The 24,830-nt window shown below is 40.4% G+C and overlaps 1 protein-coding gene across 4 annotated transcripts in view; it reads left to right on the forward strand.

Annotated features, from left to right (window-relative positions):
• Positions 1 to 13,155, forward strand: part of GDA (guanine deaminase) — an 80,695-nt gene extending 67,540 nt beyond the window's left edge. For 2 of the 4 annotated variants that reach the window (XM_043565826.1, XM_043565827.1), the window contains exons 11-14: positions 3,542 to 3,688; positions 6,501 to 6,631; positions 8,200 to 8,227; positions 9,120 to 13,155. In XM_043565826.1, the coding sequence (XP_043421761.1) occupies positions 3,542 to 3,688; positions 6,501 to 6,631; positions 8,200 to 8,227; positions 9,120 to 9,190 (377 nt within the window). In that variant the 3' untranslated portion in view covers positions 9,191 to 13,155. Of the gene's footprint in view, positions 1 to 3,541; positions 3,689 to 4,607; positions 6,199 to 6,500; positions 6,632 to 8,199; positions 8,228 to 9,119 lie in introns of those variants that run through there. The other 2 variants (XM_043565828.1, XM_043565829.1) reach the window with 2 other exon arrangements.
• The last annotated feature ends 11,675 nt before the right edge of the window (positions 13,156 to 24,830 follow it).

Consider the following 24,830-nt stretch of genomic DNA (forward strand, 5'->3'; position numbering starts at 1 on the left):
GAGTGCTTAAATAGATCAAGCACATAGAAGGTGCTCAGTAAATGACGGTCAATAAATGAATGAATGAAACAAAATGCACACGCACACATCTAATCATGTGCTTTTACCTTCCCATTGCCCTTTGGCTCAAGTTTTTACTCTTGTATGGTTTCTTCACTGTCTTCTTGTCAATAATGTCCTTCGTGTTGACTGGCAAATGATATCGTTCTTCCTCATTGTGATGGTAGAGGGACTTGGGGGTTTGGGAATCCATTTTCTGCAAAAATGCATTCTTTTTGCCCCCTCCAGTTCCCCCATGTAGTTTCCATCCTTTAGTCCTTATTTCTTTGCACTTATGCTATTTAATTGGATTTTCTCAGCAACTGTTAAGGTAGGTCATGTTATTTTAATTTTCTGAGAAAACTGAGGTTCAGAAGGTACCGACCAAAGGTCTATAAAACAATAAAGCCCCAGATCCACAGTTTAAAACCAGGTCAGTAAAATGTAAAGCTCATTCTTTCTCTCTCCACCCCGTCACGCTGCCTCTTGTGATATGATAAAATAGGGATTTTACCTTCATTAAATGTGTTGCGGGGAGGTGTTGGGGGGCAGGGGGAAACCATTGAGCTCACTGGGTATCTTAGGAATCAGGAAGTTAGATACTCTGGACAGAAATTCCCAGAAGAAAAGCTTGACTCTTACACCAATAGTCCAGACTAAATACCAGGGTCCATTCATTCTTTCTTCGGCACGGTATGGTTCCTATTGGTACTTTACTAACATAACAACTGAAGAATATAGGATCCTCAGCAACATAATAAGACAGCTCTCAAAATTTTCTCAGTGAATTGCATAGCATTGTTTTCTAATCTGCCCTTATTCTTTCTATATTGTTAGCTTTTATTAGATATTGGAGAAAATACTACTTTCTGTCATATTTCATAAAACCTGTTTTTTTTTTAACTGCATTAGTCAAATCTTCCCTGTTAATACCATCCTAATGGCGTTGCTTTTGTTTTTGTTCCTTTCAGTCTTTGTCCACATACAGTTGACCCTTAAACAATGTGGGGGTTGGGGATGCTGACCCCATGCATAGTCGAAAATCCGTGTATAGCTTGACTCTCCCAAAACTTAACTGTTAATAGCCTGTTGTTGACTGGAAGCCTTACCCAAAACATAAACAGTCAATTGGCACATATTTTGTATGTTATATGCATTGTATACTGTATTCTTATACTAAAGTAAGCTAGAGAATAGAAAATGTTACTAAGAAAATCACAAGGAAGAGAAAATGTATTTACGATACTGTACTCTATTTAAAAAATCTACATATCACGTGTTCAAAGGTCAGCTGCATTTTGAAATACATATTCAGTCTTTACATGTTTCCATACCTTATGGTGATAGCATTTTTATTCTGCATTTACACTTAACGTTTGCTTGGTTCTAGCAATAAAAAGTAAGCAGACAATGTTTTTCAAAGTTAAAAGTACATTATTTCTGAATCTTATCTGAAATTTTTCTAGTTTGAAGCTATGGTAAAATGAAGATTTAATGGATTGTTACTAAAATGGACAAATAACTTTTCTTAAATTTAAGTTTTTATTTTAATTCCAGTTAGTTAACAGTGTTATATTCATTTCAGGCGTGCAATAGAATAATTCAACACTCCCATACATCACCCCGTGCTCATCATGACAAGTATACTCCTTAATCCCCATCACCTATTTAACCCATGCCTTCACCCCTCTCCCCTCTAACAGCCATCTGTTTGTTCTGTATAATTAAGAGTCTGTTTCTTGGTTTGTCTCTCTCTCTTTTTCTTATTTTTTTCACTTTGCTTGTTTTGTTTCTTAAATTCTACATATGAGTGAAATCATATGGTATTTGTCTTTCTCTGACTGACTTATTTCACTTAGCATAATACTCTCTAGCTCCATCCATGTTGTTGCAAATGGCAAGATGGCATTCCTTTTTATGGCTGAATAATATTCCTGTGTAATATGCCTGTGTCATATATATATGTGTGTGTGTGTGTATATATATACAGATATATATATACACACACACACACATATATATATATGCACACATATATATCATATCTTCTTTATTCATTAAAATGAACTAATAACTTAGGTAGATGTAATAAAACTTGCCAAAGAAGTGGATGATCTTCTGGTAGTATTCATCTGCTAAAAGAAAAAAATTTCTAAAAACAATTATATACATGTTATCTAAGGACATAGAAGACAGTTGCACATAGAAGTGAACTGCAGACTAGAGATTATTACTTAATAGGCTATTACTTTCCACTTTTGAAGTATATGTAGGCACTGAGAATTAAGTTTGTCTACCTGGAAATGCAGAAGGAACCCTTAAAATATAAAAGGTATTTTATTAGTTATAGATGTACTTTTCCTTTAATAAAACATGCTAATTTATTTACTTGGCATTTATTTACACAAATGCATTTAATAACTTCTACATTTGTTCTTGTCAAACGTAGCATTTCAACTTAATTATGGTTAGAGACTTTATTTAAATCACTAAAAATCACATTCCTCATCTGATGATGATGCCAACCAACATATAAAGCTGTTTACATCAGCACTGTTCATTTATTACACTAATTTTCCAGAATGTCTAAGTTCATTTTAAAAGCTATCCCTGAAAAATTATTATAAAGAGGTAGCTTTTTAATGCCCAAAGTTCTCATCTGGATTAGAATAGACTTAGGATGAGATTTTAGGGCATAAGAGCATGAGTTTGTTTTAAATCTCATGTTACCCAAATTACCTTCGTAACTATGTAGACATACTTCTGTGAGGCTTCAGGGAATATTCAGAGATAAGAGTTTCTTCCCTTAACTTTATCAACCATTTGGGCATTGTACTGGGTTGAATTGTGCATTTCTGCCCCCCCTAAAAAAGATGTCTACTGGAACATGTAAATGTGACCTTGTTTGGAAAAAGGTCTTTGCAGATGTAATTAAGGTAAGGATCCCAAGATGAAGTCATTCTGAGTTAAGGGGGGCCCCAAATCCAATGATGAATGTTCTTATAAGAGAAAATGAGCAACATGTAAAGACAGAGGGAAGTAGGCCATTTGAAGGCAGAGGCACATATTGTAGCTATATTGCCACAAGCCATGGAACGGCAGGAGACACCAGAAACTGAAGCAGCAAAGAGAGATTCTCCCCTAGAACCTTTGTAGGGATCGTGGCCCCGCCGACAGTTTGATTGAAGACTTCTGCCCTCCAAAACTCTGAGAGAATACACGTCTGCTACTTTAAGCCACCACATTTGTGGTAATTTGTTGTGGCAACCCTAAGAAAGGAATACAGGTATCCATTTGATGCTAATTGCAGGTTTTCAATTATTTTAAATGTCACTGTATACCTATTCTGTGTTTAGATAAGATCTTTTCTTTGAAGTATATTGCAGACTGAATATCAGTCACTAAAACCAAAAAACCAACCTCATATACCTCATACTCCATATACCTCATATTCCATTTATCTCATGAAGTGACTGCTTTGGCTTTATTTTGTCTACCGTAGATGTGGCCGGTGGTTATTCATCTTCCATGCTTGATGCAATCAGAAGAGCAGTGATGGTTTCCAATATACTTTTAATTAATAAGATAAATGAGAAAAGCCTCAGCCTCAAAGAGGCCTTCAGACTAGCTACTCTTGGAGGCAGTCAAGGTAATGACCATTTTCTTTCTTTCTTGAACAGTATACAACCATGCCGATCTGTGTCCTTGCAAGCAACGTGAAGGCACAGGAGGGTCGCATCAGCAGGCATCCCATACTCATGACTGTTGTATCTCATATTACATATCCCAAATTTAGCGACTTAAGGTTCAGATATGTGGCGGAGATGTCATTTCTTCAGCAAGCCCCCTGTCTTTGACAGAAGACATGCTCGGCACACAATTATATTAATTTTGCTTTGCTGGATATTTGCAATGGTCACATGTGAGTTCTTTAAAATAATCAGTTTTTTTTCCCAGAGTCAAGTAACATGCTCTCTGTTGGCCTGAGTGATGATAACAATAATAGTAAAAATAATAGCCAAGAGCTACTGAACTCTCACCAGATGACAGGCAGTATGCAGCATGCTTTACGTATGTTGTTCCTCAATCCTTATAACCACTGCGACGAATTCCACCTTACCAGTGAGATACCTGAATGAGGCACACACAACCATCAAGGTACAGAGCGCCATGGTTTGAATCCAGATCGTCTGATGCCAGAGCGCAGGTTCTTACCCTTGCACTGTGATACCTTCCTCTATAAGTCTTAGAAATGCAGGATGATAGTAGCTGAGAGTATCCTGGGAAGAGAACTTCCTGGCTCTTCTTTGAATGTTTGGGGCTATGATGAACGCCATAAAGAACATTGAAAAAAACAAAAAACAAGTAGAGGTCATGCTCTTGGCATTTTCCTAATGATTTCGTTTTCTAAAGTTCCAAGTTTTAAATCGCCCATTTTTAAAAACAAGTGTGACACTCCCCACCCCCACCCCCAGTCCGTTTGTGCATCTGAGTTTGAGTAGCTGGCCTACCATCTTATTTTCGGGGTGCGAATGGATTGTACTTAAATGGTGCTTTTTTTATTCTAGACTCTCTGTGAGGTGCTTCATCAGGATCCTGTATGTGATCAAGCTGGTATGGGGTGCTTACCAAATCCTTTTCTGTCTTGGCTGTATAGCATTTAAATCTATTTTCTGGGCCACTGATCTTCCTGTGATGAAATTTCTTCTCCTTAGCTTGTGCCTCTACGACACTATGAGGGAAATGAGATGAACAGTTCCCTGTTTAAACTGTGGCATCTTCCCAGCTTACCACAGCCTTTACATTCACTCTCAAGATCAGGATGTGCATAAATCACCCTCACAGAGACGTTTGCTCCAAGGCTGCAAAACTGCATTTCCTGAAACGTATCTGAATTGCTTACCAGCCCTGCTGGGCCTCTCTGCAATAATCTGAATTTAGACCAATTTACTAATTTACGAAAGCAATTGTGTCTTTTTTGGTTAGTTCATGCCCGACTTTCCAGCTTCTAATGATTAGCTCAGTTAGTTTATATATACCATTACACTGGCAAATGAAGCCGGTTCTCTGGCCTATTAAACACACAACCATTTTATGTTGAATACGGTCATTAAAAACTCATATTTGTTATACTTCTTTGTCAAAGGCAAAAAGAAGTAGATTGTAATTGGTAAAGGAGGAGAGAATTTCCGCTGATTTTCTATTACATTTGGTCCTTCCCCACATAATTAGTAGAAGTCACCTAACTGCCTTTAACCTTTTCTAATTCTTTTTACACCTCTGTCTTCCTAAAAGAATTCTTTAGCTACACACTCTTTTTCTTTTCTGAGAATAAAGGAATTGCCCTTTAAATAATCTTTTAAGAACAAGTAGGATTTCTAAATCGGTACTTAGACAATTGCCAAAAGGCTACTGGATATCCATATGTAGAAATATAATGTACCAGATATTGTCTGACAGAGATACGTAATCCAGTATTTTCACATTGGACTCTATCCTGCCTGTGACAGAATACAACCAACACATGTAAAAATTCAAATAAATAATGCTGCCCTCCAGTTGGCCTTCCTTTTATGCATGCTTCCATTTGGCACCTCAGTGCACACTTAAATTACAGCCTTTAAGGAGCTTTAGACTTAATACCTTTATTGACTAGGAAAGCCAACCACTCCCATCTTCTGAAACTAAATCATAAGTGACAGATGTTCTTCCTTGACATCCAATATTCATGGAACATGAATTCTAGCTTTGAGATGGATCAAGTCAATAGATGTTATTGACCCATGCCTATTTTAGAAAACCATTCTTCCCTGGCAACCAGAAAGCCCTTGAGGGTACGGAGAAATCAGTCTGCTTTCAAAAGTGTTGGGACTCTTGAGTTATGGGGATCTATTTACTTTCAGAAGCGAATTTTCTCCAGTCACAGGATGTAAACCAAGGAACTTACGATGGATATGCCTGCATTCGCAAATATGTAAAAGGATACTTATTTTTTTATTGACTCGAGGTTCATTTCACTGCCATGAAAATAGATCCAGTCAGCTGTTTCATGGAAGAAAAAGGGCAAGGAAAAGAGCTGGAATGTGAGGGGAGAAGGAGAGGGAAGAAGAAGAAAGATATTATGTCAATTGTCATGTTTGTTTGAGGGATGAATGGAAATAGACCAGCTGGACTGTGAAATGCACTGACAGAGCTGAGATAGACCGACGCCATCCGAATCATAGATCGTGGTGATGAAGGGAACTGTCTTGATTCTTAGATTTTGCTTTCTCTGTCCTTATTCTGCTTTCTGTATGTCAAAGTTTTAGGACCGCTTGGAATGAGAGAGCTTTTCCGCTTCACACTAAGATACTAACTTTTTCTAGTGATATGTTGGCAGATTCTGTCCTTGCAAACTAGGACATTTTCACCACCTGATGGCTCCAAAGACTGACTGTTTATTAATTTATTCCAACCTGTAGCCCTGGGGCTGGAAAAAGAGATTGGAAACTTTGAAGTGGGCAAGGAATTTGATGCCCTCCTGATCAACCCCAAAGCGTCTGACTCTCCCATTGACTTGTTTTCTGGGGATTTTTTTGGTGATCTGTCGGAAGTAAGTAAAATAAATTTCATCAGAAGGCATAGATTTCATGAAGTAGTCACAATATCTTCCCTATAGAAAAAAAGATAGAAACTGAAACTTTTCATGGAATGCAGGAGGATCTTAAAAGGGACGCTAGATCCTTTTCAACTGTTTATCATTTGCCAATGCAATGTGAATAATGGTACTGACAGAAATCGGTATCTTGAAGATATTTGTATATTTGAATGTATTTGACTACAAGAAGCCACAATATACCTATTCCTTATTGATCACTTGCTATGTGCTAGGTAGTATGGGATTAAGTACTTCCATGCATCCTTTTTGATTAACCATTAGAATGACTCTTAATGACACGCAAATGCTATTAATATCTCTCGTTGCTCACATGGGCAGTGAGGCCTAATGGAAGTTAAGTGATTTACCTAAGGACTCCTGGCTAGTAATTAGTAGTTAGTAGATACAGTTTGGATTCCAGCCCAGGACTTTCTGACTTCCAGAGTCTGGCCTCTTGACCACAATGCTACCTTGATTTTCTTAACTTTATAAGAAAATGAGTTTTATTACCTTGTTCCTCTTACTTTAAAATATTGTTTCTATGTCTAAACTGGTTCTTCCTAACAACTCTTTATAAAACTGAGTTTTTCTAGAAAGTAATTAACTACTACTGATGTGATGAGGGCTGGGAGCGAATGATCAGGAAAGAATTCTGGAGATGTTTTTGGTGCAAAAAGATGTTTTTATTTAAGCATGGAGACAGGACCCTTGGGCAGGAAGAGCTGCTCTGGAATTGTGAGGAACAATTGATTATATACTTTTAAGTAGTGGTGGTGGGCAAAGGTGGTAAAGACAAAGGAAGTTTCTAGAAGGTATTTTCGTATGTTAAAGAAGACTCATAGGATCCTGGAAGTCGTGGCTATTGTCAAGGAAGGTTGCATTTTACCTCTAGCAAAGTGTTAACATCAAAGCAGTTTTGAGTTCCTTGAGGAATGTCCTACTCTGCCTGTCTCAAGTATTTGTCAATGGGCTGCAAGTTCTAGGGAAATTTAACTTTGTCTACATTTCTTTTGCATTTGTTCTCCTCATCACTACTACTTATAAATCGATACACTGGTGAGAGTAAACAGGACATTATATATAACTTGTCAAGGTTTTTAGAAGAAAGATGCCAGATTGCTTGAAGGTGGTACCATTTGTTATTTTTATATTACTTATTTATTCTTTTACTCCTTCATTAAAGTAAATTTGTGGGAATAGGGCTGAGTCCCATTCACCCACTTTTCTTATACACCTCTTAAAATATTTGATTTTATTAAATTAATTTCTTTAATTTATGTAACACTTTTCTCTGAAGATTTCAATATCACATGCCAAGAACTTTTACATAATGGATAAACATTTGTTAATAGCCAGGATTATTTTTTAAGCAAAAGACCTTTTCTTTTTCACTAACAGAGTAGATTTTGCCATTGAGAAATACATTTCTATGTCTGTGCTTTGCCAACTGCTATTGGCTATGAATTTACTTTCCTAAATGCACAGAATTTTTTTTCTTATTATTATTCTATTTTGTATTTTAGGCTGTTATCCAGAAGTTCCTCTATGTAGGTAGGTGGATATATGTCTCTGTGGGAAATAAAATCTTTGCTTGTCTCTTTCTTGGGTATGGCTCCCTCCATTTGTGGCACCACAGGCTAAACCCTATGCGTGACCATTTTTTTTTGGTTTATTATTTTATTTTAACATTTCTCAGCATCAAGCCCATTTAGGGCACACTATTGAAAGGCACTATTTGAAATGCACATGCCTCTCTGCGAGATAAACCCAAAGCTGAGGAATGGCAGGCAGGCCCAGGGGAGGGGCCATCCTGTCTCTTCCTCCTACACTCGCTCTGTCCGCCACCCCCCACCAAGGCTACCCTACCATGTTGTATTTGTGATGTTTGTGGTGGAGTCTCACTGCGTGTGGTTTTTTGTGTTTTGTTTTGTTTTGTTTTGTTTTAATGTACTCACATTCCATTCCGTTCACTGAGAGAGAGAAATAGAGAGTACCGAAGGCTCTACCCTGCCTCCACTTGGTCCACTGAGCTCTGAGTCCTGCATAAACCTGAGATGGGAGAGACGCAGGTGCTATTTCTTGAGCTCACTTCCTGCAGGCCTTCCACCTCACCACCCAGAATATGATTCTGAGGTGTAAAGATAGTATTTCCTTTACAGTTGGTGCTGGAAATGCAAACCACTCCAGCTGAAAGGGAGTGGACCCAACTTTCTGTGATTTCTGCCTTAGGTGCAGAATTCCAACCCTAATCCTCAAATTTGAGGCAACATCTTCCCTTGGCCATGTCCCCTTGTCCAAATAAGAAACAATCTGAGAGAAAAAAGGCACCTTTGTGCGTTTTCTCTCATAGAAGTGGCATTTGTTTCTAAAACCCGCCCGGTGGCAATTAGAATACTCCAGACATAAAAGCCCTTGATGAATGATTCTCTCATTTTTCTTTCAGGAGATGACCGAAATATTGAAGAAGTTTACGTGGGCGGAAAGCAGGTGGTACCCTTTTCAAGCTCAGTGTAAGACCCTTGGCCTCTACCAGCTCTGGGATCACGTGGTTCTGCGTCTCCCTTGTGCCCGGGCGGAGTTAGAAAGTCAAAAAATAGTATCTTGTTCTTGGGATGACTATCTCTTTCTGTGTCTAGTTACAGTATTCACTTGACAAATCATTTGAAGGAAGTTGCGTTAATTCTCAACTCTGTTTGGGAGGATTCAAAATTTCTCCCTTTTGAGCTGTTCGGATTTACTTTAAGCTCAAACATAAGGGAATGTTCTTCCTGATGGTGTTCTTACTATGAGATTTAAATGAAATCACTCCATATTTGGAAATGTGGAGAGAAAAGATACTCCTATAAGGTTAGATACTTTGAGCTAATAAATGTGAAAATCAGAAATGGAGAATGAAACAGTGGATATATTTTTATGAGGGAGAAAAAGTTAGACTATGAGCAAACATTGGAAAATCAATTCAGATTATGTTTGAAAATTAAATGCTGAGCATATTAATTTCAGAAGAGAACTTGTTGAATTTTAAAATGTGTTTCTAGATTGACCTTGTGTTCTAGAAATTTGCACTTAATGGAATTTGCATTTCAGAGATGTTATTGTTTTGCTTTGCCTTCTTTGGGCATGAAATGTCAGAAACTGGATGCCACATGCTTTCTTAATACAGTTCTGTGCTTCAAAGTGTTCGACAGAGGTTGGGTATTAAAGATTTAAAGTTTCTTAGGAATATTATTCATATAACTCATGGCATAAATAGTGATATTTTTGTGTACTTCAGAATCACCTTAAAGTATAACTATGTGATGCTATTATTGCTTCCGTGTTATTAGAAGAGAAACACATTCCATACTCCACACTGTTGTGTAGACTGGTCATCCTAAACTGGGGTAAGTGCTGGATGTCAAGGATCCGTCAGTACTAAAAGGAAGGGTTCCATTGCAATGACGTATTCTCTCCAAGAGTAATGCCACAGTTGCTGAAAATTTCATACTCGGATATCAATGTTAGAACTTTGAAATGAAGGACAAATTCAACTAAAAATATTGTTACAAATCTTTAAATCCTGCTTATTGAAAGTACTCTGTGTTTCAATTTTATCCTATTGACTTTTTACTTCAAGTAATTTTCAGGACATCAGAATTTTAGGATAATGAAAACTATGTAGATGTCCCACGTAATAGTTATATTAATAGGACTTAATCTGTACTAGACATCTAGGAACATGAAACAAAGCAAAAAGTATTGTCATGCCTCCCAACTCTTACAGTGTGCTTTCCCATACCCTATAATTAAAAACAAATTGACTTTATGATAAACCCTTAAGAAGTATTGATGTGAATGTCACTTAAATACTACATTTTTCTCGTTTAATTCCAAATACTATAAACCAATGTGGAAAAGGAATAGATTTTCTTAATATATCATAACACTCATGCCTAGAGCTTAAGTGTGACTCTTTATTATTTACTTTAGAGAGAGCACTTTATGTAATATCATATAGCTAACTCCATATTTACCGAACTAAGACCAAATTCCTCTTGTACTATACTTTGTTCTCACATAGTTATGCTAAATCACCAGTAATTTGATTTGCCTACTTTCTGTTTTTTGTTTTTGTTTTCCCGGTGGAAACACTTTTATAATTGATTTTGTATACACAACACCTACTGATCTTATTTTTATTCTTTTTAAGAACTTTTCTTATTTGAGTACCGTCGACTCACAATTTGATCTTATTTTAAAACAACAACAACGACAGAGTTTGTGTTGTGGGATATAAAGTAACTCAGTAAATTCAGTTTCCGGTGTCAATCTCTGTATTTCCAGAATTCCTAATTCCCGAGCTATGTCAACAAGGCCCCGCCAGTTTTCTCCCCATTTCTCTGTAGTGTTGACTGAGTGTTTCCTGCTCTGCCTCCTAGTCCCTGCCAAAGGAACATGATTACCTGGTGTCTAACCCACAGGAGCGGGCTTAAGAATTTGGATGAGACACGCAAAATCCACTAATAGGCAGCGGCTATCCCCAGCTTTTGCAAGATCCTACACTTGTACCTTCCTTAAAGATGTACATTTTGACGTTGAACATCAGTTTTCATTTAGACTAAGGATTCATACACGGTGTATATAAGTAAGCGCAGCATCAGCGACAAGTAGAATGGATCTATACCACCGATTTGTCGAACATTAAATGTAGCCCAGTAGGATGTTAAGACCCTACTATCTTTTCTAGTAAAAATAGAATGTGTTGACATGTTTATATGTAGTTTGATCTCCCTGCATCACTTACAACTTACGTGTTTGGTTTCTCCAAGTGCCGTGTTCCGAACGTCGCATATGCTTTTCGCAGCGCTACAGGCATTGGCCATACATGTGGCCAGATGCTCTACACTTTGAAACCTTGGCTTTGCCTCATGCGGCTTAACTTTCTGAATTGTGGACAGGCGGTATTTCAACCCAACACGGTTTGTCACTTTATGTTTGAATATTTTGCTCTCTGACAGAGAAGAAAGAATTAATTGAGACTTCTTATCAGCCCCCTCACCTCACCCGGCACCGTTTGCCTCGGGTTTTATGGTAGTTTTAGTGGCATACACATTAGCAGGTAAAAACTGATTCAATAGTGGTGACTAGCACACATTTCAAAGGTACTTTTTACAACAGAACACAAAAGCAGGCCGAGCAGCTAAGGTGCACTGAATTTCCAAAAGGGAATGAAACATGGGACTAAGGCCCGAGAGGTTGTCCTCATAATCATAACCTGAGACTGAGACCCTGCTCCCTTCATAAGCTCCTTCTCTGATTTAATTGTCAAGGGCTCTAGAATCCAAGAGAGTATCTTGAACTAGCTCCCTTCATGGCAGGAGGAGATCTTTCTGAGTTATTATTGTGAAACTTGAACCCCACTGAATCTCTTTTTCACTTCCGTGAGAATTCTGCATGGCGAAGGGAGGAAAGTAGTTGGAAACACTCCTGTTACGCTCAGCTGATTTTGAACTGTGCCCTTGAAATCCCTGTTGGCAACTAAAGCTGAGATGTCAGAGAGGAAACATAATGGATGTGAGATCCAGCAATGTATTTTGAATCTTCACTCCCTTCCAGACTCTTCCTATTTTTAATCTTTTCACCTCAGAACTAGACATATGGAAGGCTTTCAAGGCAAGCTGGAAGGCACGTTGGATCAGTTCTACCTTGTGCTATACCTAAAAGATCTCCAGAAGTGGAGGCTTGTGTAGTAAGTAGCCTCCGGGACATCTTTTCATTTTTGTCCATTTTTTTAAAGTTGATGATGCTTCTGGACACATTCACATGTCTGAAAGGAGTGTTCGGAATTTTATAAGTTAGACGAAGAATTGTGTCATGGCAACATCTTGAAATAATTTTCAGATTACATGGATTGTTATGAATTTTAGAAGAGATATTTGCAACTTCAGGTCTACCTAGCCCCTTTAGGTATGATTTTGGACCCCAACCCTTTTCAGTGTCTCTAAAGGAAAAGTGTGGAAACAAGTGGAAAGGTGAAGGAAGGGACACTGTTGGCAAGCCCTAGCATTGGTCCCCATGCATGTTTTCACACCCATCCTTTCCCTCCCACAGCCCCAAAGGCGAGAGATTGAGAGCTGAGGAGTTAGTTTGTAAATCTGATCCGAATTTACTGAAATGCAAAAGTTGAACAGGCCAGTGATGGAAGTCAGTATAAATTCCAAGATGGCTTTCAGAGTCCACGGGGTTCAAGTGACTTGAGTCACAGATATTACATGGCATTGACTTACCTGTCCACTTCCTACTCAAGAGCCTGTCAGAAAGCATTCTCTATCGAAAACCACCTTCCATGGTTGTTAAGCTCCTGATTGCTGCTTTTAAGAATATATATGTGTGTATTCATGGGGACATTTTTACTCAATATTTGTGTGATTTGCTTACTGTTCATGTGCTGAGTGAACTCCTTTGTGCTTCAGACAAAAATAAATGAGATTTTGTGTTTACATTTTTTTGTTGTTGTGAGTTCTATCATTCTGACAGAAGGGAGATTAATCTTACAATGCTTTCCTCCTTTTAACGTGAAGTTTTAAAAACAGAATATTTAGCTGTGGACCAACATGTATCATGACATTTTATGACAGATAATGTACATAACTTTAAAAATTAAGCTATAATGTCAGCCCTTCAGAATCAGATTGCGATCGCTTTTGGTTTCTGCACAGTTAAATTTCCTATTTTCCAAAGTCACAACCCAGAGTCAGAAATGCACTTGAGCATCAAGAATTAGTTCATACCTAACATATGTGCATGTGGATTTAAAACAAAACTCTCACAAAATAATACTCTCCGTAACTGTGATGCCCCGGGCTATTTTCTGCACTATTACTCTGTTCCATCCTTTTGTGTTCTGTTCTATGATATTTTCTTCTAAGTTTTTTTTATGCTGATAGTGATTTGGCAGGTTGATTTCTTGGTCCTGGTGGGCTGGCAGCTGCAGTGTGGAAGCGGAATTTCTAGTGTCTTTTGAGCTGTTTAAGTCTCCATGACCCCATTCTGTGATTGGGGCCTGACCTAAGTACCTGCCTCAGAGTAGTGAGGATTAAATAGAATAATACATGGCCAGCTCCCAGGAGAGCATCTGAGACCAAGTGAGGGCTCACCATGTGGTAGTTATTATTTTTAAAATGAATACAGACTGAACAGAAATAAAAATAATTTGAACTGTATTTTTATCAGTTTATTTTTTAGAATCTAAATCAAGTGATGTTAAGGATCTCTCTGTGCATAAAAATATTCTGTAAGGATTAAATCTGATTTCTCCCCCCTGGCGCTATGATGTTCATTTTTTCTTTATAACACGAAGCATAAGAAAGTGGTAGAAGATTTGTCTTTAAATTCACCCTTGGCGCCTGGGTGGTGCAGTCGGTTAAGCGTCCGACTTCAGCCAGGTCACGATCTCGAGCCCCGCGTCAGGCTCTGGGCTGATCGCTCGGAGCCTGGAGCCTGTTTCCGATTCTGTGTCTCCCTCTCTCTCTGCCCCTCCCCCGTTCATGCTCTGTCTCTCTCTGTCCCAAAAATTTAAATAAATAAATAAATAAATAAATAAAAATAAATAAATTCACCCTCAATTTTCTGAGCAAGCCACGAAGCATCTTTTCTTCCTCCTGAAGAACAACTTAGTGAAAATACCCAGAAAAGAATTCTCAGGCACGTAAGCTAGCGATAACGTGTGCCTAATTTGCAACCGTGGGCACAGAGTTCTGTAATAGTTAATTAACAGACATGTGCAGATTATTGCATGGTACTAAATTAGGGATTTCAATAAAATAAGGTTTAGGTATAAAAATACTTGCTAGTAGCAAAATCGAACCTGTGGTAGGGTGTTTGAAAACTCCACGGGGAGGTCACTCAGTTAAAGGAACAGGACCTGTAAGTATTAACCAACGGGAACAGGTTTTGAGTTTTGGGGTTTTTAAATCTTGTTTTAGAATGGGATAAGAGGAAAAAATTAAAATGAAATGGAAAAAGGGAGTTAGTCTCTTCTTTAAAGTGATAGAACATTATTTTAAAGTGTAATTATTTTTTTTTAAGAATTCACCATCAAGCCCGCCTACACCATCATTGTAAAATGACATTAAATTTGCTATACTTCTTGGGTTTTTCATGCTTCTGTATGAGTTGAGTCTATATTTTGAGGTGGGAAGAGAGAAAGATCGCTAAAAAAAAGTATTCTCCATGGGAAAGACTTTAGTGGGAAATCTTTCAGTGGTAACTCAGAAAAAATAAAACGTTTTTTAAAAAAGATTTTATTTTTAAGTGACCTCTACACCCAATGTGGAGCTCGAACTTACAACCCCGAGATCAAGAATCACATGCTCTACTGAGTTGGCCGGGTGCCCCCCAAATAAAACATTCTTTTGCCTATACATAAAAAGTGATCAAAGAAAATATGAACAGATGAAATGGAGTTTCACAGGTCACTTGAGCCCTCCTCAGTCGCCTGGACTGTGCCCACCCCTATAGAGAATTAAGCAAACTTCATTCCGCATCTGTAGAAAGAGAGCTCAAAGTCATAGCTGTAAAATCCAACATACAAGAAATAAAGTCCCTAGAAATATTATCATTCAGTCTGATAACAAAAGGATCTCATACTTGCTTGAAAACTTGAAGCTTCAAGAGACTTGGGAAATTAATTTTTTTACATGTTTGTTGATTTATTTTGAGAGAGAGAGAGTGCATGTGCAAGCCAGCAGTGGAGGGGCAGAGAGAAAGGGAGAGAGAGAATCCTAAGCAGGCTCCATGCTGTCAGTGAAAAGCCTTATGTGGGGCTTGATCTCACAAACTGTGAGATCATGACTTGAGCTGAAATCGAGAGTCAGTCACTTAACCGACTGAACCGCTCAGGTGCCCCACTGTGAAGTTAATTTCTGTCCCAATCTTGGACGGTCTCCAAATCAGACTTTTGTTTTTACTTCTCTCAAACAAAGCCACAAATCTGAATTGAATAATCTTAGGAAGAGTTTTACTCTTGTTTTTTAATTTCTAAATTTGCTTCCTGGAGCACTGGAGAGATTTTAAGCAGCTTTGGTGGGTTTTTTGTTTGTTTGTTTGTTTTTGTTTGGTTTTTGTCTTCCTGCAAAAGTTGAGTCCACTGTCACCTGAACTTGGCAACCAGTGCAAGGATGGCTTTGCGCTTGGCAAGCATTTTGAAAATCTCCACTGAAGCCTCTAAACCGATGAGGAAATGAGAGGCTTTTGTTATTTCAAAGGAGAAGTTAAGAGCCTCAGGAGAAAGCAGTGTGTACGCTTCTTTTAATCCATGAACATTTTTCCCCTGGCAGAACTATGAAAGATGAATCAGACTTAGCCAATTACATCTTCTGGATTAATTTATGCAAGTGCCACGGACCCCTTCGGCATCATAAACATGTCCTGGCACGATGCAGGGGCAGGCAATGCATCCAGTAAAACCCCATGGCAATGGCTCCGTCGTGCGGGTGTAACAGAGAAATTGTGGACTTTAGGGTGTTTGTGGTTGTTGTCGTGTGAAGCTCGGTGACAGATTTTTTTGATGTCCAGGACAACTGTGCTATCTCTTGCAAGTGGGCTATTTATTGTAACACATGGGCAGAGAAAACCCAGTCTGTAGAGACTTGTACAAATTCCTCATGTTCCTTATAAAATTACTGCCCAGATAAAATAAGAAAGAAGTCAACATCAATGCATACAAAGTCTTCATTACACATGGTTTGTGACACTAGACCATTTAACATGGCGCAATTGCTTCCAAAGGAAATCGCAGTTAATCGATCAAATTGCACTGAAATGCACATGGCTGTTCTCATGCTTCTCATTGGTAGCAGTGAGTACTTAAGATTAATGAATTGCTTCTTTTAAAAAAGGTAGATAGAAACCCATCCCTGCAGGAAGCATAAGTTACAGCCTGGTAAGTAATGTTTTATTTACTCATTGTGAAAGTTGGTAAGTTTTAAACCATATTCATTCAAGTGATATTTTATTAAATGCACACGAGATACCAGGCATGGCCCAGTTTCAAGGGTTTAAAAATAACGTTCAAGGTGCCTGGTGGCTCAGTTGGTTGAGCGTCCGATTCTCGATTTTGGCTCAGGTCATGATCCAAGGGCTATGGGATTGAGCCCCACATCAAGCTCCATGCTGAGCATGGAACCTGCGTAGGATTCTCTCTCTCTCTCTCTCTCTCTCTCTCTCTCTCTCTGTGTGTGTGTGTGTGTGTGTCTCTCCCCCACCTTTATCTTTCCCTCTTCCCCTCTTTTGCTTGTGCACTCTTTCTCTTTCAAGTAACAAAAAATAAAAATAAAAGCGATGTTCATCTCTTTGAGGAACTCGATCTAGGATGGTTGGTGAGAGAACTAGGCAGAGAAGTCAATATATGAAGTTCATGACACATGTATAGAGTGTTTACAGGGGAAGGCTGGGGTGCGTTCGGTACATGGTGGGCAGGGAAAACAGAGGCAAGGGCTAGTGGTGATAGTGTCACAGAAGAAAAGGTGACACAGAAGTGTCACAATTCTTGAGCTGTAAAGAAGAATAGGAATTTCTTTTCCATGTGAAGGTTCTCAAAAGAATCTTCCAAAAGGAGCATTCAGCATGAGCAACAGCAGTCCTCATAAAGAACATGACCTCTGAAAAAAGTAAGCTAAGATTGAGATGGACTAACCCAGTGACCATAATGGTCACCAGGGGTGTTGATTCAAAATGAGGGTTTCCAGGCCCTTCTTCCTAGAGACTCTGGTTCAGCAGGTCTGGACTGGGGCTTATGAACTGTATTGTGACCTCGGTGAGGTCAGGTCGATGTGTTTCGAAGAGGACCATCCTGGTGAAGACAAGGACCGGTGTGGTAGGAGGCATGAATAGTGAAGAGAGAAGGTGTGTCATTCACTGAGCGCAGGACTGTGAGCCTCGTGTGCAACCAGGGTCCTTTACCTGTTCATGGGGCAAATGTGTTGTTAGCACACCGTGTGCACGGCTACTGGGGAAAGACAAGCTGCCAGCCACGTATGCCCCGGCCACCACGAGAAACCGGAGAGATGAATCCTGCTCGTAAACACCCAGAGGTCGAATTTTCCTGAGTCTGGAACTGGAGACGCAGGGGCTCCGGCACAGGTGAGGCCCTGATCCAACTGGAGACCCAGGGCTGCTGTGGCTCCCTACTGCCCTGCCACTTCGTGAGCTACCTCAATATCCTCTGGTGACTTAAGCCCCTGCCAGCTTTGTTTCTGGCAAATCAAAGATCCCCACCTAAAATCCCTCTAATCTCTCCCCTACCCCACTAGGGCTAAATTCTTCAGTAACAGGTTATAAATTGTGAAACAGCCATTTTCTTCGTAAATAAATGAATGAACGATAAAGAAACCACAGGTATCTGGCTGCCTCCCCCACCCCAAGCACGCCCAGAGGCTCTATTCTCCACATCCACAGGGGCACCTGCAGCTGAACCTGGCGTCCTCCACGACCCCAGGCCAGCCTCCACTCACGGGTCCCTAGTTTCTATCCAATAAAGGTACTAGCGACACATCATCATGGCAGAATTCCAGGTGGGATACGAGGAGAGTCCGACGCTATTTAAGGAAGTAAATGGTGGCAAGTTTAGCTAAAAGAAGCACCTGTTCCCTCTGCAGAGGCAGCCACACTTCTGAGACTTCATGGAGTGGAGAAAACTTGCAAAATTGCAGGACAAGCTTGGGAGCCGTGAGCTGAAGATGGTCACATGATGCAATCAGCCTGGGTCACCAAGTCACCATCAGAGTCTCCCTGATCCAGAAATACATGGATTAAAAGGGGACCAGCTGGCCCTACTGCAAATTCACGACCGGCTAAAACACTGCCGTTCTGATATTGAAATCCAGGACTGTTCGTTATGCCCTTTGCTGAGGCCTTGCGGGGCTCTGTCCCCGCCCACCTGGATAGACCAAAACAAAAGCCAGGTGGGGAGACCCCTGTGACCTCTGCAGGCAGCATCAGGCTTCCCTGCTGCCAAAGGAAACTTGAACTCAGGAGAATGTTCTTCTCCCAGGGGTGTGGGTACAGGGCCAGGTCAGGTCCAGAGCGGCCAGGGCTCATGGCTGCTCTCCTCTGGCTGCAGCCAGCATTTTCCACTCGTGCAAATGGACTGGACAAATAATATCACTTCCTGTTTGTGCAATGAGCAGACCCAAATTAGAGAACGCTGTTTAATGGAACCTGACCCCCAGCCCACTGACGGCCCCTCCTGTTTGCCAGGCACCTGTTTGGGTTAGCAGGGGGTTCCTCATGATCAGTTGTGGCCCACAGGATCCTGGCAGCCAGGGGCACCTGGGTGTCTCAGTTGGTTAAGAGTCCGACTTTGGCTCGGGTCGTGATCTCACGGTTGGTGAGTTCAAGCCCCGTGTTGGGGTCTCTGCTGTCTGCACAGAGCCTGCTTCAGATCCTCTGTTTCCATCTCATTCTGCCCCTCCCCCACTCATTTTCTCTCTCCTTCTCTCTCTCTCTCTAATAATAAATAAACCTTAAAAAAAAAAAAAAAAAAAAAAACAGATGCTGGCAGCCAGAGACAAAGCAGCAGTTGCTTTGGAGTCTGAAAGTTGGTATGACATCTCCCCAGCCAGTCCTGGGGCACTGCTCAGTGCTCTGGTGGTGGCCTAGGAATGCTTGAGCCAGGCCTAAGTCTCCCTGGGTCTCTCTGAGAGATTCTGGTATAAGCAGCCCTGATCATTGTTCTAGAAAAGAGCCAACACTCTTTAAGCAGCAGTTAGTAAATAACCAAACAGGCTCACATCTTCACGTGAGGACAGGGTAGACCTTGTCCCAAAAGGACAGAACAGCAAGCCCCTAAACTTTTCATTTCATGGAAAGCTGATCTCTGGACTTCAAGGGCAGACAAAACCACTAGGAAATGCATCAAAATCCCATCACTCCTGGTGACCGATGCCAAAAACGTCTTACAAGCATCTCAGAAGAATGTAGAACAACTTCCAAGGGAAATGATGGACACTCCGGCTGAAACACTCATTTCCAGGAAAGCCAGAAGCTACTAGGAAAGTTCCAAGAAGGGACTGTGCAGGAATTGAACGAACAGAAACATATGTTTGAGAATGAAACAAGGGGTAAATTTCTGAAACTGCGCTAAAGATGGTAAGGTTGCCTGGGATTTCCAGAAAACATTACATGATGGCAACTTGAGATTAGACAAAAAGAATACAACATGGACACCTGGGTGGCTTAGTCAGTTGAGCATCGGACTTCCACGCAGGTCTTGATCTCACGGTTGGCCTGTGCTGAGAAGCAGAGAAGAGACCATGTGGTCCCAGGGAAGGCGAGAAGCTATTCGGAACATTTGGTAACTTTGTTTTTTGTTTTTGCCTCCTTTAGTCAAGACTCCTAAAAGGTCTGTGTTCTTCCTTGTTGCAAGTCCTGCAATATTTATTGTATTAAATCTTCTATAGCCTCTTTTTGTTGTTGTTGTTGTTGTTGTAATCCTACAACTGTTAAATAAAGACCTACCTACTTGCCATTGAAATGGAGCACTGTCATCCCTTCCGGGGCAGCTATTACCCCGGCAAGCAAGCAGCTGATTTCTTGAGGCAGAGGTGGGGAGGGACGAGTGTGTGTGTGAGTGGGGGGAGGGGAGGTATCTTCTGCCATTTTGACAGCACAGGTTAGAGTTTTGATTCATCGTTGGTGAGGTGAAATAAGCCCCTGTTTCCGCAGTCAGTTGGTCTGACACCCTATTGAAATTCTTTCAGCTTCCACTTAATGCCCATGAAACAATCCTCTGCAGTTAAATAGCTTCCACTTAGGGGCATCTGGGTGGCTCAGCCGGTTAAGCATTCATCTCAGGTCATGATCTTACTGTCCTCCGGTGGAGCCCTGTTAGCTTGAGCTGACAGCTCAGAGCCTGGAGCCTCCTCCAGATTCTGTGTCTCCCTCTCTCTCTCTGACCCTCCCCTGCTCGCATTCTTTCTCTCTCTCTCTCTCTCTCTCTCTCTCTCTCTCTCTCAAAAATAAATAAACATTAAAAAAAAATAGCTGCCACCGCTTGGGAGCTTCTCAGATGCACCTGGAGAGAAGCTGAACGGCGCTTAGTTTATAAGAGGAGGAGATGCGTGAGTTACGCAGGACTCTGAAGTCCTCAGTAGGGTGGCACCTGTTCCCTAGAGGGATGATACCCCAACCTGGTGTACCCTCCCCCCATTCTGGAGAGTAGCAGAACTTCCTGACTTCCTCTCTTACTTTTCTTTAAAAGATGAAAACTAGGGGGCGCCTGGGTGGCTCAGTTGGTTAAACATCCAACTTCAGCTCAGGTCATGATCTCACAGTCCATGAGTTCAAGCCCTGTGTCAGGCTCTGTGCTGACAGCTCAGAGCCTGGAGCCTGCTTTGGACTCTGTGTCTCCCTCTCTCTCTTCACCTCCCCTGCTCATGCCCTGTCTCTCTCTCTCTCTCTGTCTCAAAAATAAATAAAAACATTAAGAAAAGATTAAAAAAAATAAAAGATGAAAACCAAACTGAGATTGATGTAATAACAAACAGTAGTTGATACTTAGTATGTTGTTACTTTATGCCAAACATTGTTCCAAGACATTTACTGAATCCACTCAGTCTTCACAGAAACTAAGAGGAAGGGGCCACCATCATCTTAATTTCACAAAGAGGGAGACTGAGGCATGTGGAAATTAAGGAACAGGGTTAGATTCAAAGCCCAATAAAGGACACTGGTGTGATCATTGGCAAGATTTGAATAACATTTGCAGATTCCATCAGGGGTCTGCAAACTGTCTATGTAAAGAGTATATATTTGGGGCTCTGTGGATCAGCAGTGAGCATACCTCAGAAGTCTCTGTCATGACTACTCAACTCTGTCTTTGTAGCACAAGAGCAACCACAGACAGTGGCCACACCTGAAAGTATTTAGAGATAAAGTATCAACCTGTTTCCAACTTCTCTCCACCAAACGGCTATCCAGCCTCTGCTTACATACCTCCACTGACGAGAAACTCATTTTAACCAGCTCATTTTATTCTATGACAACATAGATGAATTAGAAAATTGGGGCGCCTGGGTGGCGCAGTCGGTTGGGCGTCCGACTTCAGCCAGGTCACGATCTCGCGGTCCGTGAGTTCGAGCCCCGCGTCAGGCTCTGGGCTGATGGCTCAGAGCCTGGAGCCTGTTTCCGATTCTGTGTCTCCCTCTCTCTCTGCCCCTCCCCCGTTCATGCTCTGTCTCTCTCTGTCCCAAAAATAAATAAACGTTGAAAAAAAAAATTAAAAAAAAAGAAAATTATGTTGGGGCATCTGGGTGGTGCAGTTGGTTAATACCCCACTGTTGATTTTGACTCAGGTCATGATGTCATGGTTCATGAGATTGAGTCCCATGCACTGTTAGCACAGAGGCTGCTTGAGGTTCTCTCTCCCCCTTCCTCTCTCTGCTCCTCCCCATCTCACACTCACTCTCTCTTTCAAAACAAATAAAAAAAGAAAATGATGTATCAGATTGAAAGAAAATATAATTCAAAGTGGGCTAAATCCTAAGATAAATATAATTATTTCAAAGTAAATGAAACTGGCTCTTTAGTACAAGATCTAAAATGGGCATTTTGGGAGTACAAAGCAAGATTGCTTGCATCCAGGGAGGTGGAGATAATGTTTCATGAGTGCACCACCTAGTGGCCAAAGCTTGAACAGACTGCTCTGTGCAACAACCAACGTTGAACAACTAAAACGGCCAAGTTGCAGAGGGAGAAAAGAGCCAAATTAATTTTATATTGACACCCAGCAGAGCAGAAGCTTACAATTTTCATAAAAGACTAAAACAATACAAGAAAATTTGGAAAAGTATTTTTCTAGCAGGAATCTGGACATATTCTTTTCCTATGCAAAGAAACTATCAAATAATTTCTTAGGTTAAACCCAGACTCTATAACAGACAAAACATAAAAACAAAACAAAACAACTATATTCTCAATGCAAACAAATAGCATTTACTCACTGTCCTTAGTGAAGACAATTTCACAAGGAAAAAAAATGAAACAAAATTGTGAAATCTCGAATGGCTTGCTCAAGTTGTCTCAGTTCCTTGAAGATAAAAGGCAAAGATGTGTCCACTGGAAAGGAATCTTGCATGTGGACATACCACAAAATGATGAATTTCCATGGGTATGTTAAATTTGTCTTAAGAAGTAAGAATGTGGGGTGCCGCATGGCTCAGTTGGTTAAATGCAACTCTTGATTTCAGCTCAGGTCATGATCTCGTGGTTCATGGATTTGAGCCCTGTATCAGGCTTTGCACTGACAGTGCAGAGCCTGCTTGAGATTCTCTCTCTCTCCCCCTCTTTCTGACCCTCCCCTCCTCTCAGTGCTCTCTCTCTCTCTCTCAAAATAAATAAATAGTTTTTTTAAAAAGTAAGAATGTAAGACAAATTGTTTTACGTATTCACCAAATATGAAATTCAACCACACTGCTTGTAGGTTGGTCAATTATTTTCAATTACTACACATACATGCATGATCCAAATGATAAGCCTTGCTCTAGCTTATGCCAAACCAATTACCAATTAACAGTCATTATCCCCTTGCCAGTATTAGACAGCCAAATGAAATCAAGAGCAGGGGAATTTGGAAGATGGTGTGTCATAGTCCCATGAAGGATCTTACAAATCAAATCTTAGAAATCTTGAATCTCAGATTTGGAAGAACATTTTAAATATCATCTAGTCTGGCCAGCTGGCTGATGTTTGAATCTCTTCTTTAATATCTCCAGCAAGGAATATTTAAGCTTGTTTAAGCCCTGGGAGTGATAGGGAGGTCAAGGCTGTGTCCCAAAGCTCTTTCCATTCTTGGACCACAATTTAAGAAGTCTAGCTAAAAAGACCTATTAAAGAGACCATGTGGAATGACCACGTAGAGAAGGCACATAAAGATGAAGAAGTCCTAAGATTGCATGGAGAGAGAGACTCAGCTTTTCCAGCACCTCAGCTGAGCCCATCCTTCCAGTCATTTCTGCATGATGCAATATATGTAAGCAAACAACCTCAGCTATTCTAGCCCAGTTGAGCCTCCCGATGACCACAGCCCCAAATGTCATCACACAGAATAAGAGAACTGCCCAGCTGGCCCCATTAACCACAGACTAATGAGAGAAAATAATGCAGTGGTTATTTTAAGCTACTCTATTTTAGTTTTTTTTTTTCAAGTCCAAGAGTTAGACTTAAATGCTCAGAGCAGTATGCACAGTGTTATGGCAGTTATCAATTTATTGCCTCTTAACTTCAAATTCATGCTTCGTTACCTTACTTATGAAAATGTAACCAGACCCTTCAAATCTTCTACCTTTGTGTGGCACAATGCTAAGCTTCATCAGTAGAGGGCCCTAGAAAGACCTTCCAATAAGAAGGGTTCCTGGGGGCTCTTGACTAGGTTGGGGAAAACAACTTCTTTCCACTGCTTGGATGATTGCTAGAGGCCTGTGGGACACAGCTTTCTCCACATTTGGGTACCGTGCATTTTCTCCAGTTCTCATCTCAGGCAATGCCAGTGTGGCTAGGAGTCCCAGGTGGTTATATACATATAAACCTTTTCTTACTTCGAGGAAGGAGGGTTGCAGGGAAGACGGGTTGGTCACTGAATCATACTTTATATGCTTCTGTATTGTTTGAACTCCTGGTGGGTAGCAGTGAATACCCTATGATTTGGGCTTTAAATTGACCCTAAATTTCAAGGCCTCTCTTTGCTTTTGCCACTGGGACACATTTCTGTAGATTTTTGTTTTTATGATCATATACAAACTGTTCACCGGGAGAACAAAGCATCCATATGCTATTACCAAATCAGATAGATATATAATCCTGGATATGTACTAATTGAACAGTAGACAGAGTGTGGAGCCACACTTCACAGCACTTCTGATATTGTGTTCCCTGGAAAGGAGGAGCCATTAGGGTAGCTGTGACCAACCTTCCTTTGGCCAAGCTAAGTAGATCACAGAAGAGTTTGGTATTCGACTAAGTTGAGTGTGATTTATTATTGCCCTTTGAAGCGAATCATTCAGCTGATAATGAATGTGATTAATGTCCCGTCTAACAAATGACTGGCACAATCACAATACTAAATAATATTGTGAATGAGGCAGAATTGGAAAGTATGTTGTGGGCAAAAATGCAAATT

Source organism: Prionailurus bengalensis, chromosome D4, assembly GCF_016509475.1.
Source record: "Prionailurus bengalensis isolate Pbe53 chromosome D4, Fcat_Pben_1.1_paternal_pri, whole genome shotgun sequence".
NCBI lineage: Eukaryota > Metazoa > Chordata > Mammalia > Carnivora > Felidae > Prionailurus > Prionailurus bengalensis.